This window comes from Vulpes vulpes, chromosome 7 (genome assembly GCF_048418805.1).
Source record: "Vulpes vulpes isolate BD-2025 chromosome 7, VulVul3, whole genome shotgun sequence".
Taxonomy (NCBI): domain Eukaryota; kingdom Metazoa; phylum Chordata; class Mammalia; order Carnivora; family Canidae; genus Vulpes; species Vulpes vulpes.
The window spans coordinates 13,061,438-13,079,431 of record NC_132786.1 but is presented as its reverse complement, the minus strand read 5'-3'; the positions used below and the strand labels follow the sequence as shown (position 1 = coordinate 13,079,431).

Here is a 17,994-nt window from a genome sequence, read left to right as displayed (position 1 = left end):
GAAAACGATTTATTAGCAGTATAAATATAGGATATTGGTTCTTTTATAGTCTTATAATTCATCTTGATTTCTTTAAGAATAGCTAATTTGTCCTTTTTCTATTACCATTGTTATCTTAGTATACATACATAGAATGTGTGCATTGGGTCCTTAAGTTCACTGGCCTGGACCCATTGGTTGGTGGGCCTTTGGGTATAAAAGGGAATGGATGGATTTTTTTTCTTGTATTTATGAGGTGTAATTACTCAACTTACCAAACTTTTTTATTGGAGTGTTTTAAATATTTTCTTTTATAATCTTTTTAGCCAAGAAAACCATGTGGGAAAGGCTGACAGCCCCTGAAGATGTATTTAGTAAATTACAGCGAGAAAACATAGCCATCATTGAGAGCTATGGTGCTGCCCTCATGGAAGTGGTCTGTCGAGATGCTTGTGATGGTCACGAGATTGGAAGGGTATAGTAACTCCAATTAGTATAATAATTGAATTAAAATTTTGGCTTTTAAGGTATAAACTGAATTAGCTTTTCAAATTCATGTTGCGTATTGAGAATTACTTTCTGTAATATAAGTGTAGTTCCTTATTTGCTATGATTTGGAACTTCTATTATATTTATTCATGTTTTGTTTAATTCTATTTAGAATCTCAGTTTGTTCAGAATTTCCCTCAGAATAATTTTTCTGCTGATGGTGAGGTTGGCCTTACAGTGGTAGAAATGCTGCTTAAGGAAGATCTTTGGTTAAGAGAATGCTGGATACATAGCTTTTATACTGAATATGTCTTTCTCGGTCTTCTGGAGGGGAATTTACATTTATATATCTTTAAAATACTGTGTCAGACTGGTGATAATGCAGTGAGAAGATAACTTCCTGCTACTGGAATATTTCATAGCATTTGAATCATACACAGCTGATCCTTGAACAACATGGGTTTGAACTGTGTGGGTCCACTTATATGCAGTTTGTTTTGACAGAGTACAGCACTGTAAATGTATTTTCTCTTATGATTTTCTAAGTAACATTTTCTTTTCTCTAGATTACTTTATTGGAAGAATACAGTATATAGTACGTATAACATAGAAAATCTGTATTACTCTACTCTTTGTTACCAGAAGCCTTTTCTGGTCAACAGTACGCTGTTAATAATTAAGATTGTGGGGACTGTAAAGTTATATGTGGATTTTCCACTGCTCCTTACCCCCATGTTGTTCAAAGGTCAGCTGTATTTGAAGACCATGGGAAACAGGAGTTTAAGAAATAGGATAAAATATAAACTGTATAGTAAGTTCTCACTTATGTTAAAAAAAGTTTAAGTGTTTTTATGCATTGAAAAAATACTGGGAGGAGAGAGACCAAAATGGATTAACAGTGTTATCAGACCACATATTTTCTGTATGCTTTTCTAGGTTTCCTGTAATGAGCATGTAAAACTTCACAATTAGGAAAAGAAAAAGAAAAACTATTTTAAAGAAGTCCCTTTCCTCCTTTTACTAATAAATCGAGATTCTGTATACATAGCTCTTAGTTTCTCAGAAAAACAAAATAAGAAAATGTTATTGCAAGCCACCATTCCCCTTGTCAGAAAAATCCTAAGTATTTTCATATAAAGGCAGTTTCTGTCAATGATTTTGGTAGCTGTCTCTATGTTTTGAACTTCGGTTTTGTTCTTCCTTCAGATGCTGGCACTGGCTCTACTTGATCGGATTGTCTCCGTAGATAAACAGCAGCAGTGGCTTTTGTATCTTTCTAACAGTGGCTATTTGAAGGTGCTTGTGGACAGCTTGGTAGAAGATGACCATACTTTGCAGAGCTTACTAACTCCACAACCTCCCCTTTTAAAAGCTCTTTATACATACGAATCCAAAATGGTAAGGCTTTGTATTCATTACAAGTTAGAGCAGCAGCTCAGTTCCTCTTAGAGCTATAGATATGTTAAAGAATATTAATGTGGCCAGCATTTTGGATATTTCTATCATGTAAGCTGTAATTATCTTAGGGAGTTTTAAATTTGGAACATGTGTTAGAAACGTGTCTTCTAAGCATACCAAAGTTGAGTTGAAGTGATCCTGAGAGGGTTGGTAAGTTAACGGAACTGCTACTTACTCAGGTTGCTAATGGTGGCAAATGCAAATGATAGGACATTCAGTCCTCTGAGGAGAGCAGTGGACAATATTGTCTCTTCCCAAGAAATTCAGACTGTATTAGTTGCTTGTTAACACAGAATTTTTCAATATAATATATAATCTATCATTTCCTTTCCTCCAAATGTGTTTTCTCTGTTACTTCTTGGTTGAAAATACTACATTGTCACAATAATTGGAACCTTGAAATCTTAGATTTCTTACTAACTTCTTTTCCCTCCTTTGTTTATTCAGTAAGTATTTATTAAATACCTATTATATGCCAGGCATGGCACTAGGTACTAGAGGCAAGGTGTAGGCAAAACAATCTTCCCTGCCCTCCATATGCCCACATGATGATAAGAGAAACTACAGTTGAGTTGAATACTTATTTCATGGAGGCATTGTGTGTAGCACTTCAGATATGCGGTGCCAATCTTCAGAGTATATGAGAAACAGAGTATAATGTGCCCCTGCATAGCTAGCTCAGAATTTCTCTTCAGTATGATTTTTTTTTAAAGATTTTTTAAAAAAATTTATTCATGAGAGAGACACATACACAGAGTGAGAGAGAGAGAGAGGCAGAGACACAGGCAGAGGGAGAAGCAGGTCCCACGCAGGGAGCCCAACGTGGTACTCGATCCCAGGACTCCAGGATTATGCCCTGGGCTGAAGGCAGGCACTCAACCGCTGAGCCACCCAGGGATCCCCTCTCTTCAGTATGATTAAAGATCAGAAATGTACTGTGAGAGAGTCTCATTTTTATCTGAGGCCCTTGGATATGATTTCTGTACTGACGATTTTCCTTTTATAATTTCTTAGGCATTTCTTACAAGAGTGGCTAAGATACAGCAGGGTGCATTAGAGCTGCTGAGGTCTGGGGTGATAGTGAGACTGGCACAATGTCAGGTCTATGACATGCGCCCAGAGATGGACCCACAGGGGTAAGTGTCCATATACACTGGTGTTGCTTCCTTACTAGTTCCTCACTGTAAAGGATCAGTGAGGAAAAAAGAAGTTCCAAACATAATTTTGCCATTGGTTTATCATGCTGTTTGAGCAATACTCTCTTTCCTCTTGATGACTCTTTTTGGGTCCTACATTCCTGCCATTTACTAATGAATGGAAGTTGCTAGTCAGGGTAAAAGTAGGAAAGACTTAATTCTTTCCATTTTAGAGCAGTAATGTAAGAAGGAAATAGAACATTTTGTTAGTAAATGTTTTTCTTCCCAACTTTAGTGTTCTGTTCAAGAGAATATATATTTTTAGGGGCATCTGAGTGGCTTAGTCGGTTGAGTGTCCGGCTTTTGATTTTGGTTGGGGTCATGATCTCAGGGTCATAAAATCAAGCCCCTTGTTGGGCTCTGAGCTCAGTGTGGAGTCTTACCAACTACTTGCACATTTGAAATCTTTTAGTCAAATTATTTTAAGTTTCAAGCTTTTTAACAGATTCCTTGGTTCAGTTCAAATTTGGGTGGTTGGTTTTGTTTTTTTTTTTCTTGTCTACCTGGTTGCAACATTGTTAACCTACCTTCTTAGCAATAAATAACACTTAGGTCAGTTTCACTAAGTTTCTTCAAAAGATCCATTGCCAAAGTGAATATTTGAGTGTTTCAGGATTAACTGATTAACAGGATTAATTTTACCTCCAGAAAAGAAATATTTTTTTAAATATTACTCTCTAAAATTTTAAACATGAGAGTTATTATTTTCCCTTAGGTAAAGAGAGGATTGAGTTAATTACGTTCCTCAGCCCTTGGTGTATAATCACTTTGTCTGTGCAAAGCCTTTCTCTTATGTATCTCCATATTTTGTATCCATTCCCTTCTTGACAGGCAATCATTTTCTTTTGTCTAAAAATTTAAATATAAACATTTACAGTAAATGATAGTTTATTAATACCTAATCTTTAATTTTTTTAAATCTTAATTTTTTTCTTTAATATAACAGGCAATGTTGACTTCTTTCTGGCTTTGCATATAGGAGAGGGAAATTTAGAGAAAATAACTTTTGTTTTTACCTGTTTCTTTTTTATAGTTTTTATGGCCCACAGAAGCATTTAGAGTAGAATAAATATATTGAATAAATTCCAAGCATTGTCTTCAAATTATGCAGATTTTCTTTACTAAGATTTTTCAGAATTAAAATAACTGTTTTTGTTGATGTGGGACACAGAAGTTTCCTTAGTAGCTTTTTTTTTTTTTTTTTAAGATTTTATTTATTCATGAGAGACACAGAGAGAGGCAGAGACATAGGCAGAAGGAGAAGCAGGCTCCATTCAAGGAGCCCGATGTGGGACCCAATCCCTGATCCTGGGATCAGGCCCTAAGCCAAAGGCAGATGCTCAACTGCTGAGCCACCCAGGCGTCCCTTCTTAGTAGCTTCATATCTTAATCAGGCACCTGTGACTATTTGCCATGGGGATGGTTAGTGTCCATTAACTCTTGGACTGTCGCTCTCTCTTTGTTGGGTGGGAATGAATGAAGCATGTTCGGCATGAGAGACCCGCCAGTGTTCATCCCTGCCCCCGTGGACCGCTACCGGCAGATTCTGCTCCCGGCTCTCCGCTTGTGCCAGGTCATCCTCACATCCAGCACTGCCCAGCACTTACAGGCAGCAGGGCAGGTAAGAAAATCCATAGTGTGGAAGAGTCCTAGTGCAGAGTCCTCATTTTCCCTTGTAGAAACCCAAGGCTTAGACCACATCTGTGATTTTACCTTAGCTGTACTGTTTGTGGCAAACCTGGGCACCAAAAGCCAGCCCCTTGTACTTTGCTGTGAGCTTCATTGGCCCATTCTTGACTTTTACTTGAATGAAACCCTATAGCAAAGAATAGATAGAATAGTGAGATGGAAAGCAAGATCTCTAAATCTGTTCTTCTGCAAAAGGAAGCAGTTATCATGATAGGAATAAACTGGCTTCCAAGATGTAATTTAACCAGGGCTTTATTGAGAGGCCATACACTATGTTAGGCCCTGCAGAACCTATGAAAGATAGGTGACAATGGCCCATTGGGTTGTGATGTTTAGAGCTTGAAGTAATTGAAATAAGTGAATTTTCTAAAAGGAGGAAAAAAGTTTTTTCATTGAGCACCAGAAATTTTATTTTCATCCCTTTTCAATGAAACCTTCAAAAAACCTTCACTCATTAGATATCATTATGACTCCACAGTTTTTTATTGTATTACTCTGTTATTGTGACAGCTTCAGGAACTGTGTCCTAATACCTTACAGTGATTTTTAGGTGCTCTTCCTGCCATCAGTCTTCAGGCATATGACACCAAGATAGAATGCTGTTGTTTCTAACATGGCACCTTGTTTTATACTGCGTTAGTACATCCTAACACTTTCATATGTGGACTTTGAGTCAGTTCTAATGCCACTCTTATACTGCCTATAGCAGAATTCCCCCAAGGAGCTTGTTTTAAAAATTTAGATTACTTAGGGGCGTCTGGGTGGCTCAGTTGGTTAAGCATCTGACTCCTGATCTCAGCTCAGGTTTGGATCTCAGAGTCATGAGTTCAGTCCCTGCGTTGGGCTCCATGCTCAGAGTTCCACATCTGACAATTATGGGCTAAAGGCCAGGAATCTGAATTAAAAATAAAAGGGGACACAGTTTCTGAGTGATTCCAATGTTCGGCTTGTTTTGGCAAAGTCTCAACCTTCAAGGCATTTGTGATTTGGTGAGGAGACATCACATGTGAAATAATTGTATTTCTCCATGAAAGTACGCTAGAAAATGCCAGGGTGGAAGGGCGGAGTTTGGAGGTCAGAATTTTTATCTCGTTGGTATTTATCATATCAAAAGGAGAATTTAGCAAAAGCTTTTATGTGATTGTCCCCATGTCAGGCTAGCCAGATTTTCCTAGAACAACTTAAATTCAGCAAGTCATTTTTATGCCCACTCATTTTAAACTCCTGTTCTAGTTTCATTTGGACAAAAATAAAATAAAAGGAGGGTCAAGTAATGGTTTTCATACAGTAGTTTTAAGGTATATTATACCTTTCTACCCTGGCCTCTAAATATAGTAATTTCTAAAATTTGAAATCATCTTTAGCTTTCTTAGGAATTTTAGGTAAATGTTTGCTTCTTGAAGAAATAAACTATATAAACGCAAAAGACAGTTGCTTATATATACTACATTCAGTGTGATTCATTACATCAAATTTTGTGCTTCATTATTATTGACAAGGTAAGTTTCAGATGTAGAATACAATTTGCTACTCTTGACCTCTGTTTTTTTCCGTTTTCCCTCCTTTTCATCGTCTCAGGTGTTGCAGTTTCTCATTTCACATTCTGATACCATACAAGCAATCCTGCGCTGTCAGGATGTGAGTGCTGGGTCTTTGCAGGAACTGGCTCTGCTGACGGGAATTATAAGTAAAGCAGCACTTCCTGGTGAGTTGATTATGTTGAATGGACTTTGAATAATTCTTTACAGATTGACGTACACTTAATAGAATGAGGCTTTTACAGCTTTGCAGTACATATGACTTACTTGAAATTAACAAGGTTAACTGCTTTTTTTTTTAATTAGTAAGTATATATATGTATGACATACAAAAAAATTCAATGAGTTCAAGAAAATAATACTTAAAACCTCACTACCTAGAAATTACCCAGTGCTTTTTTTAGTGTTTGTGCTGCCAAAGCAAGCATGAAATCACCACAAGTTAACATTTGGTGAGTAGCTTTTCAGATGTTGTTTTCTGTATATGCACACACAGGAGAGTTGGAGACATACTGAGGTGAATTATGAGAACGAGAATACCTTTTATGTGCAGTTTTAGAAAACTACTTAATTTTACATGAACTTAATAGATTAAAAAATTAATTGAAGAGAAATCAGAGAGCTTGCTGAATTCCAGACATATGTTTCTTCACTGCAAGAGCATAAGAATTATTAGTTCTTAAATGATCGCTGTGATTAAGAAGGAACAAAAAAGATTATGAATCATTATTAACATATTTTGGTTACTTTTTTGCATTTTGATTTCTTTAGTACATGTATATTTTAGACAGAATCAACTCCTGATGTGAGAGGTGAAGTCATGTGTTCTTTTATACTTTTTCTTCCACTTTTAGATTAATTTTGCTTATGTTATTTTTACTTTGTCAAGTTTTTTTGCATTCAGTCCTGCATCCATGAAACCCTCAGTTACTTAGTTTTACTTGTATATTTTTACATGCATTCATTGAAAGACAGCAGTACCTTTTTTCTCCCATGGCTTCACCAGTCCTAGTTCTTCCTTTTGATTTATCTCTTGGTTTTATTATTTTATTTTTTTAAGATTTTATTTATTTGAAAGGAGAGAGAGAGAGAGAGCACGCATGGACCCTTGTGAGCAGTGGGAGGGGCAAAGGGAGGGAGAGAAGGACAAGTAGACTCTGTGCTGAGCACAGAGCCCGGTGCCAGGCTAGGCCTTAGGACCCTGAGTTGAACACTTAACCAGCCGAGCCACACAGGTATCCCCATTTCTTGCTATTTTTGATTTATACTGTGGTCCCGTCCCCTAAGAAAAAGTATATTGTAGTCCCTGAGTTCCCTAATGTTTATGAACGTTTAAAGGTTGCTTCTAGTCCTAAACAATGGCATAGCTGATTATGATTTCCCTCAGAACTTGTAGCTCATGATAATAGCTCATATTTATTTATTTAAAAAAATTTTTTTTTTAATTTAATTATGATAGTCACACACAGAGAGAGAGAGAGACAGAGACACAGGCAGAGGGAGAAGCAGGCTCCATGCACTGGGAGCCCGATGTGGGATTCGATCCTGGGTCTCCAGGATCGCGCCCTGGGCCAAAGGCAGGCGACAAACCGCTGTGCCACCCAGGGATCCCATAGCTCATATTTATTAAGCATAGTGTACCAAGTACTTATTTTAAACACTTAACACATTTATTTAATTCTCACAACAGTCTTATGAGGTAGAACTATAATTTTCCTCCTACAGATGAGGGAACTGAAGCACAGAGAGGTTGCCTTGTCCAAAGTCACATAGATAATACTGGTAGTGTAGTTTCCCAGCCAGTATGGCTTCTGAGCCTGTGCAGTTAACTCGTAGGCTATACTACCTCCATTTTTATGTTGCTACAGAGAAATCTAAGGCCAGCCCATGATTCCACCCCACCAACCCCAATATGTTTTCCTCTCCAGGGCTGTCAGTGCTTGAGTCCTTCATACTGGGAGTGTTTGGCGGGGCTGAGTGCAGTGCCTGTTGAAGCACTTGGATCCCGTGCTGCTTCGGAGGAGAGCACAGCCTCTACTCCATCCAGTGTATCTCAGTCCTGTAGGCTTAGCTCTGCTCATTTCCCCAATTCATCCCAGTGTTTTTAGATGATACCAGTCAGGCCCTCCTTCTTACCTCTCCTTAAGGTCCCATGATGCTTTGTAGTGGCTCTCCTTTTCTCGGTTTTCCCTTGATTTCTTGAGGCCTTACCCAGTTACTCTAAAAGGCTTCTCTGCAAATTGAAGAGTCTTTGGTTTATCTCGTGTATTTGCAAGAGTTTTGGTTTATCTTCTTTCTTTCACACTGCGTCTAAGAGTGGAATAAGGGCCATAAGCTGAAACATGCTGCTTACTTCACCAGGATTTTCTTTGGTTTTTTTTCCTTTGCCATCACCATTTTTCAGTATTTATGGCATAAATCCTCCCACCTCTTTTGGTGAATGTCATTCATTTTGTAGGTTGATGACAGGAGGGACATTGTATGATGCTACTTCATTCTTCCATCTTCACCCAAAAGTGCTGAGAATAGGTATAAAGAGAATTTGCCTTTTATCAAATCCTCCAGTAAGGTGGTTTTATTCATGAAGTCTCCTGTCATTAATTTTTTTAAATGCCTAAAATTTTTGTATTTTGCTAATAGCATCATTTGACCAGCATATTAAGATTGTATTCAGCATATTAAGATTGTAGAAGAGCACAGTTGAACATGCTCATGATAAATTCAAACAAAATAATCAGCATATTAAGATTGTATTTAGAAAAGCAGTTTATTTTAACATGATCATGATAAATTCAAAGGAACAGAGTAAAAGTACCATGACCAGCAGTTCCTGCTCTCTAAAAGGAATCAGTTATCAGTTTATTTTTCTAGAAATCTCTATGCATGTGGTGTAAAGTTGTCCCCTCCCTACACAAATGAAATCATACCATACACACTGCTTTGTGACTTTTTTCCAGATCTTTTCTCATCATCACATAGAGCTCCTACCTCATTCTTTTAAATTGGCTACATAATTTTCCACTTGTGAAGAGTTAACCAGATCTTTGTTGTTTACCCAGACCCCTGTAACATGTTGACTGTTTCCAGTCTGTTTTAAAATTTCCAATAGTATGGCATTTAGTAACTGTGTATGTGTGTGTGTGTATATATATATATGTGTGTGTGTTTTTATAGGTTTGAGCTGGTAGGCTTGGTAAATTCCTGACAGTTTTTGGTCAGAAAACATATACTTAAATTTTTTTAAAAGATAATGCCAAGTACCCTCCCAAATTTTTTAAACTTTTAACAGTTTTAACTCCTATCAACCCTACTCTGTGCAGTTCAGCCCTTGATGACATATTGTTTTGTATTCTCCCATAATTTTACTGTATATTTTTTATCTTAAATGCTCCCATTAAACTACAAGCCCGTTTTTAACTGTGTCCCCCATATTGCCTAGCCTTATACTGGTTATGTCTTACCTCTTCAAATACTGAAACAGCAGGTTAATTTTTTTTCTGCGACCCACAAATATTCTGGAAAGTGTTTTGGAGTTGAGAGCGATCTAAGTGGTACACAGAGGACTCAGTTGACACTTAACAGAAGGGTCTTACAGAAACTGAGAATTGGTATATATTTTTTTAAGATTTTATTTTTAAGTAATCTCTATACCCAGTGTGGGGCTCCTTCTCACAACCTGAAGATCAAGAGTTTGCATGCTCCACTGACAGAGCCAGCCAGGTGCTCCAACTAGTCTTTTTAAGTAGAGGCAGCAGGTGGGGAAAAAAAAAGAACTGGGGAATAGCAACGCATGTTGCAGAGATCAGGAAGTTTGAGGACAAAGAGGAAAAGGTCTGAATTCCATGATAGTGTTAGGTACATGATCCAGCTTTCAAGGGGTAGGTTGGGAAAGAAGGGCTTAAAATTACAAGCAGTAAGTGTAGAAAAAATATTTCAAGAATTTGATATTAACTAGGTTTTTGTTTGTATTTGTTTGGTTTTGGAGTATAAGGGAGAACTGAACATATTTTCAAATGATGAGGAAAAATCCACTCTGGCAAGGTAGATTTTGGTAAAATGGAATAGAAGGTGATTCTGGGTACAGACTCCCAAAGGAGGTGGAGGTGGGAAGGGATGGAGTAATGAGGCACAGGTGAGTTATAGCAAGCCAGTATGTGCCAAATGGTAGGAGTATCTTCTGTAGGTTTGTGTGAGGTCATGGGCTGAGAAACCTACAAAGAGGAGGCCTTGTCATTATGAGGAGCAAAGGATAAAGTAAGGTTCCAGTACATGCTCTGGAACGTATGCTTAGAAATAAGGAATTAAATGGATTGCAAAAACAAAGTTAGGGTACTAACACAGGTGCAGGTGGATCCTCAGCATGACTATAGCCTCAGAACAAAGGAAGAATGCCCTGTGGATTTGCTTGGAGGGCTCCATAGAAATAAAGGGTGGGGTTTTTTCCTGGTATTATAAGAAATTGATCAGTTTCAGAATTTTGTAATAAATCTAAACAGAAGTTGAATGGGAGCTTTTCTGTGTATGTGCAAACTGTACTTTGCTTAAGGGAAAAGAAAAAAAATCAAATGGTATAGTACCTACGAGAGTTAAATGAGAAAAGAAATGTATTTCGTTATAAGGGTTTAATATCCTGAACTCTTTCACGAGAAAGTTATTTATTGTCAAGTTTAGAAAATTTTAACTTTTATGCTTATAAATAAAAGGATTTATCTCAAAAACTTCATTTAAAAAATTAAAAAATTTTTAAATGTATTTATTCATGAGAGGCAGAGAGATGTAGGCAGGGGGAGAAGCAGGCTCCCTGCGGGGAGCCCAGTGTGGGGCTCAATCCCAGGACCCAGGGATGACAACCTGAGCCAAAGGCAGACGCTCAACCACTGAGCTACCCAGTTGCTCCTATCTCAAAAACTTTAAGAAATACCTTTTAAAGTTATTAATTCAATCTAGATTTAGATTGCTTATAAATGAACATGTAATGGTACGTTTATAATCTTTGCAAAGTTGTATTTCGCAAAACTCCTTCCCACAGACTCCTAAGTCTGTGTCCAGTTTTAGTAGAGTATAAAATGCTAGCATTACTCTTCTAATTTTTTTTAATGTTTTTATTTTGATTATAAAACTATATTAAAAGCATTCCAAATTTTATAGGTATATTAAGTGAACTTGATGTTGATGTAAATGAAGGATCTCTAATGGAACTACAGGGACATATTGGAAGATTCCAGGTAACTGATTCTTATTTCTTTACAGAGTAGCTGTTCTAAGACTTAACAGCAAAATACAAGAGTCCACTCACCCATGCTCTTGTTCTGCTTCCTAGATTTGGACAAAACCCTCTTGATGGTTTTTAATTGATTTTTTTGGTATTTCGAAAAAATACGCTTGTTTTTGAATTTTAGGAGTCATCTGTTGATTTTCCATCAAGGAGGATGAGAACTTAGATCTTTTTTTCTCCTTTTCTTCTGCCATATTATATGGACATTTCTCATGCCTCCCCTAAACTCAATATAATCATATAGTTTTGATTAGATCAGTATTGTTATTTATGATTAAGTTTGTGCAGCACCATTATGTCGTTCCATGTGATAGGTTACTTTTATATGCAACCTTGTATTTTCCCCAGAGTGAGTAATTGTTTCTTTTTTTATTTGCTTGGTTTTTATGTGCTTATTTCTAATTTATTCCCAAGCTCTCTTGCAGTTGTGTAATCTCCTTTTAGTATATTCAGACATACTAGATACCTTGTCAACTAGATATTTATCACATTCTTTCTGGGAGCCTCGTGGCCTGCTTTGATCTGAGCAGCTTCACTTTTGATTAGCTGCACAATATTAATTTTTATATTAGAATTTATATTTCATTGTTTTTGATATAGTAGTTTTCTCTTTTTTTAAAGATTTTATTTATTTGAGAGAGAGCACAAGTGGGGGGAGTAACAAAGGGAGAGGGAAAAACAGGTTCCCCACTGAGCAGGGAGCCCAAAGTGTGGCTCCACCCCAGGACCCTGAGCTGAAGGCAGACGCTTAACTGACTGAGCCACCCAGAGGCCCCAATACAGTAGTTTTCTTAACCAGTTCTCTTTTCGTGAACTGTTTTTTCAAGTTTCCAAAATAAAACTGCTGTCATCAATTTTGTGTACACATTTTTGAGCTACAGGTTAGAAAACATAGCTGGTCTCACTAGGCCCAAATATACATACAGAGTACATGTTGAGTCATTATCAAACAGCACTCCAGAAAGAGTTGCACTGTTACCAGCCGAACCCAGATACTCTTCTGTTTTTTTCTTCTTTTTTTGTCTTTTAATTTTTCTTGTTTGATAGAGAGGAAAAGATATTTTTCAGGCTATTTTATAAGGTGACGTCTAGAAATGTGTTAGTGCATCTTGTATTGTCTGTAAGGGTAGCAAACAGCAGTTCTATTTTAAAAATAGATACAACTATTTTGGCAAAATACATTTATATTGTCTTTTTTTTTTTTTTTTTTTAAGATTTTATTTATTCATGAGAGACAGAGAGAGGCAGAGACAGGCAGAGGGAGAAACAGGCTCCATGTAGGAAGCCCGATGTAGGACTTGATCCTGGGACTCTGGGATCATGCCCTGGGCCAAAGGCAGACGCTCAACCGCTGCGCCACCCAGGCGTCCCATATATTGTCTTCTTAATATGTTTTGGCTTACCAATCTTATTATGTAAACTAACATCAGTTTACATAAGCTGTTTTATATTATATCTGTTTGTGTCTGTATGTGTATGTAGGTGTGTGTGTGTGCCATGCCAGTTTTAAAGTACGTTTTTATGGTCCACTTTCTATGTGCAGAGCACTGTATTACTAATATAAATATGATTCATTCATTGTCTCAGATAATCTTGACCACAATCTGATAAGGTAGTAATCACTATTTGTACCCTAGGAATGTGAGCGTTGAGACTTGTGGAGGTTAAGTAACCTGTTGCAGGTCTCATAACAAGAGGTCAGGTACCTCCTGTTGGAACCCATGTCTCTGATTTTAACCATTTAGATATATTGTAAAAAGCTTATTCTTTCCCTCCAAGAACCTTAGGAAGAACTGTATTGTCAGGGGAAAAGTACCAACATTTCAAACAGATGACATTTTCATTTTATCCGCCAAAGCTCCCTGTGTGTTCCCACCCCCTTTCTGAAGTCCCAGAAGCGGCCCTCAGTGAAACAGCCTTTAAAGTTGAGCCTTCATAGACAAAATTATGGATGTGCTTATTACAAAGTGTCTTCTGTTTGCCATCTCATTTTGCTTCTCAGTGTTTATCAACTTGTGTTTATTTAATGGGTATCTACCCAGGAATTATTTGGTGTGAAACAGAATGTTCTTGGCTAATGCTTACAATGTAATGGGGATTAACTGCTTAAAAGAAAAAAAGAGTGATGTTCTTTTAATGAGTTGACTGTCAAGCAAATAACATTTGCAAAAAGGTGAATTTTAATACGGCTAACTTTATTTGCCTCAGTTGGAAGTAAGAAATTAGACCCTTTAAAAGGTGATTCCACTCCCGAATGAGGTTTTCTTTATGTCTCGCTAAGAGAGGTCACTGATTTTAGACCTAGCCAATTAGATATGAACAAAATATCTTTCTCTTTCTTAGCGCCAGTGTTTAGGACTACTAAGCCGCTTTGGAGGCTCTGACAGACTGCGCCAGTTTAAATTTCAAGATGAAAATGTGGAGGGAGATAGAGTGAGCAAGAAAGATGAACTTGAACTGGCCATGCAGCAGGTGAGAGGGGTGGGCATTGTATATCCGTTCTTGAACATGTGGTTTTATGTTTTTGGAAGCATATGATAAAGATACCAGATGTGAATGATTTTACACATTGATTTATAATGTTGTAATTTTAGAAATTGATTTAGTAACTTGGTTCTCCTTCAAATCTAGAGTTCCATGATATTTGGGCATTTGGGGAATTAATATTTTTGTTACTGTTTTTCCTTGTAGATCTGTGCCAATGTCATGGAATATTGCCAGTCACTCATGTTACAGAGCTCCCCCACATTCCAGCATGCCATGTGTCTCTTCACCCCGAGCCTGTCAGAAACCATTAACAGAGACGGACCTCGGCAAGGTGAGTGGACTTCTTTCTTGCTGTAATTGAGGATTAAGGTGCTGTGATTAAAACAAGCTCTAGATGGCTCCAGTGAAATGCAGCTCTTTTCTTTATGTGTAATTAGTGGGAAAATTTGTAAATGACTTTAAGAAAGATCAGTAAGGAGGTACTGGTGTCAGTCCTGTGGATAGGTTAGAGAGCTCAAGAGGACAGAGAAATTCAAAATTTTCTGAGGATAAATTTCAAAGAGCTCTGGGTTTGAATAGTATTTGAGACCCCAAAGAAAGGATCTAAGATGGGCAAGTAAACTAGCTGGGAGAAAAATGTACAAACATAACAGACGGTTTATGCGTGAGATCATGTTAAGCTGAAGGTAGTGTCTGAATTGGGTCTCGTAGTATAGCTCCAAATTTCTGTATCACAGCAAAGTAAAGTGTGGATGCTAAGTAAACTGACATAGTCTGTGATTTCCTAAGGACCCAGTAGGCGAGATCTGGAATGTAAGGGTTGTGGGTTGATGAAAGCTGTTATCCCATAGGACCCTCAGAAGACAAAGTCTATTCGGATGTTAGTGGTGCTTGCTCTGTGATTTTTCTGCAAATAATTTTGTCACATTTTCATCTTCAAGATCTTATTTTCCCTGAAAATTGCTTAATCACATAAAAGATTTAGTAGGATGGTGTTATTAAAGTATATTAGTTTAACAGTATCTAACCACTGTTTCATGTAAATGGTGCCAGGAACTAACAACTCTGTGCAACTCCATTATAAAGTGTCCAAGGGGGCTCCATTCTTCCCCTTTGAATCTAACTTTTTTTTTTTAAGATTTTATTTATTTATTCATGAGAGACAGAGAGAGAGAGAGAGAGAGAGAGGGAGGCAGAGACACAGGCAGAGGGAGAAGCAGGCTCCATGCCAGGAGCCTGATAGGGACTTGATCCCAGGTCTCCAGGATCATGCCCTGGGCTGAAGGCGGTGCTAAAGCGCTGATCCACTGGGGCTGCCCCGAATCTAACATTTTAAAACAAGTTGAGCCTGATCATAACATTTTCAAATGAAATTATAGTTTTGTCATTTATTCTTCAAAAACATTAATAATCATCACTAACAATTAAAATTTCACTTGCTTTCTTTTCACTTTGAGCCTGTCTTTCACATACTGGGCCATTCTCCGATCTTTAATACTTGATGAACTTTATGAAGCCTAATATATATTTGTCTTTATTCTTCCTTAGACTCTTTAAAGATTTAATCAGCAAACTTATCTTTGCCAGTCGTAGACACAGGAGGGGGTGGGTTTGTGGTAGATTCAGGAATATTCATTTGTAGAGAGGCAGTTTAAGCTAGCAGTTAAGAATGGAGACTGATGGTGAACTGCCTAGATTTGAGTCCCAGATCACCATAGCACTTCACCACTCCTCTGAATTGTCAGAAGTATTTAAAAGTAGTTGTGGGTTGGTTTTAATAATAGTTTACATGCCCTTCAGTTCTGGGCATCCCTTGTTTTAAAACAGGTCATTCGAAATTCATTTAATATTCTTGTAAGTGGAACATTCTGTTTTTATTATCAACTTTATTAGATACCCAAGCTCCAGTGATTCCATATTGGCGCCTGCCAGGTTTGGGCATTATTGTCTACCTGCTGAAACAGAGCGCTAATGATTTCTTCAGCTATTATGACAGTCACCGACGGAGTGTCAACAAGCTACAGAATGTAGAGCAGCTTCCACCAGATGAGATAAAAGAGGTATGAATCTTATAATGAGCCGTGGAGATTTTGGAGAATCCTTGCTTTTCCTAATGACCAAAATATTGGTGTCCGACTTGTGTGTAAAGATGATGTATGCAGTGAGATAAAAGGGCTTGAAATGATGCCTCTGTGTGGTTTGAAGAAGAGTCCTCCCCGTAGCACCACACCTGGTAATCAGGGCAACACTTGAATGGAAGACGGTGAAGTGTATCTGTTCAGGAACACCACCTGCCGCCCTTCAGTAGAACGGCAGCTGGCTTTTGAAGTAGAGTTTTGGTAATTGATACTCTGAAATCTGTGCTGAGAAACCTGGGTTTCTGTTGCAGATGCTTATTCAGTAGAAGTGATCCCTTAAGTAAGAGGTCTCTGTGTCTTCAGTATCTTCAGTATCTGTTTAGAGAATTTTTCAGACAAGTGGGATAGCACATAAGACTTGACTGCCTGCCCTCAGTGACCCAGAATCATTCACCGATATTGTAGCTAAAGATACTGAGTCGCTAGGCCTACATCCTAAGTAGCCACTTTCTCTCCCATCCGGCACAGCTGAATGACACAAGGCATACCCTGGCCGGTGCTGAAGCTCCCTGGTGGCCCGTGGCAGCCTAGATGTGGAGCCATTTTGCCATTCCTCCTTTGCACCAACTGTCCTGAAAAGCTCCACATTACTCTTCAGAGTAGTCAAAACCTCCTCCCTCTTGCCTGCTTCCAGCAATCATAGGGAGCAGTTGGTGGGTGTTTCTGATGTGCCAGACAAGTTCTGTCGCAATACATGAGGCAGATAGTGTAGCCACTCCTATTTTCTCAGATGAGGAAGTGGAGGCCCTGGAAGTTTGAATAATTTACCCAAAGCCACACAGCTAGCAGGTCCTGAGGCAGGAGTTACTGATGAGGTTCTAGTAATCCCTGAAGGGGGGTGCTTTACATCTGGCAGCCCTTCCCCAACACGCGTAGCTTATGGGTGACACCAGCACTCGCCAGAGAAACCGCAGCCTTCCTGGCAAGTGTGCGGTGCCCTCCCAGCCCCACTTCAGTTTGCCTTCTGTCCAACCCAGCACCTGAATTTTGAATCGGACCGCTGTGTGATGAAAGGAGGTTCTGGTTGATGAGCCTATTTTAGTTAATGCTGTAGAAATCGGCTTTTACATTTTCTTCAGAAGATACATGACAGCTGTTACAGAAAATCTCCATGGCGTTGTTAGACCCACGGCCTGAAAAACCTATTGTTGAATTTTGTTTTAGTTTGACAAGAGATTCAGGGTTGGTCGGCCCCTCAGCAGTTTGGAAACGTCTGTTACAGAGATGAGACCTTTTGCAGAAATCGGCAGAGGAGTCTTCATTTGTGAATTCCACTACTTTGGCTCTCGGTATTATAAAGTTACCAGCTTCCTAACCAGATGATAACTCTCATCTGCAGGGATGTTTAAATTTCTTTGTTTTTTTGCAGGGCCTGTCATAAGTGACCCTCTCTTCATGAAGTTTCTGTTAGTTTATGTAATCACTAATCCTGCTTTTGTTTCTGGTTCTCAGTTGTGTCAGTCTGTGATGCCTGTTGGTGTTGAGAAAATCTCTACTGCCCAGAAATATGTTCTAGCAAGACGGCGTTTGGTGAAGTTGATCAATAATCGAGCCAAACTGCTTTCCCTCTGTTCTTGTATCCTTAATGAAGTCACAGTGGGAACTTGAGTGGTGGTGACCTTTAAGAAAATCTTTAAATGCGGGAACTGTTTACTGATTCTCACACAGCAAAACTGTATAAAAGGGACATGTTGGGACATGTTCCCCCCCCCCCCCCCCCCCCAGTAAATGCCAGTGCCTGATCT

The 17,994-nt window shown here is 38.3% G+C and overlaps 1 protein-coding gene across 5 annotated transcripts in view; it reads left to right on the top strand.

The window, feature by feature from the left end:
• Window positions 1-17,994, top strand: part of NUP205 (nucleoporin 205) — a 115,765-nt gene that overhangs the window by 94,804 nt on the left and 2,967 nt on the right. For all 5 annotated transcript variants that reach the window (XM_072762967.1, XM_072762966.1, XM_072762965.1 and 2 more), the window contains 10 exons: window positions 306-454; window positions 1,675-1,866; window positions 2,941-3,062; window positions 4,605-4,743; window positions 6,390-6,516; window positions 11,498-11,574; window positions 13,968-14,096; window positions 14,316-14,442; window positions 16,005-16,171; window positions 17,702-17,825. In XM_072762967.1, the coding sequence (XP_072619068.1) occupies window positions 306-454; window positions 1,675-1,866; window positions 2,941-3,062; window positions 4,605-4,743; window positions 6,390-6,516; window positions 11,498-11,574; window positions 13,968-14,096; window positions 14,316-14,442; window positions 16,005-16,171; window positions 17,702-17,825 (1,353 nt within the window). The remainder of the gene's footprint in view (window positions 1-305; window positions 455-1,674; window positions 1,867-2,940; window positions 3,063-4,604; window positions 4,744-6,389; window positions 6,517-11,497; window positions 11,575-13,967; window positions 14,097-14,315; window positions 14,443-16,004; window positions 16,172-17,701; window positions 17,826-17,994) is intronic.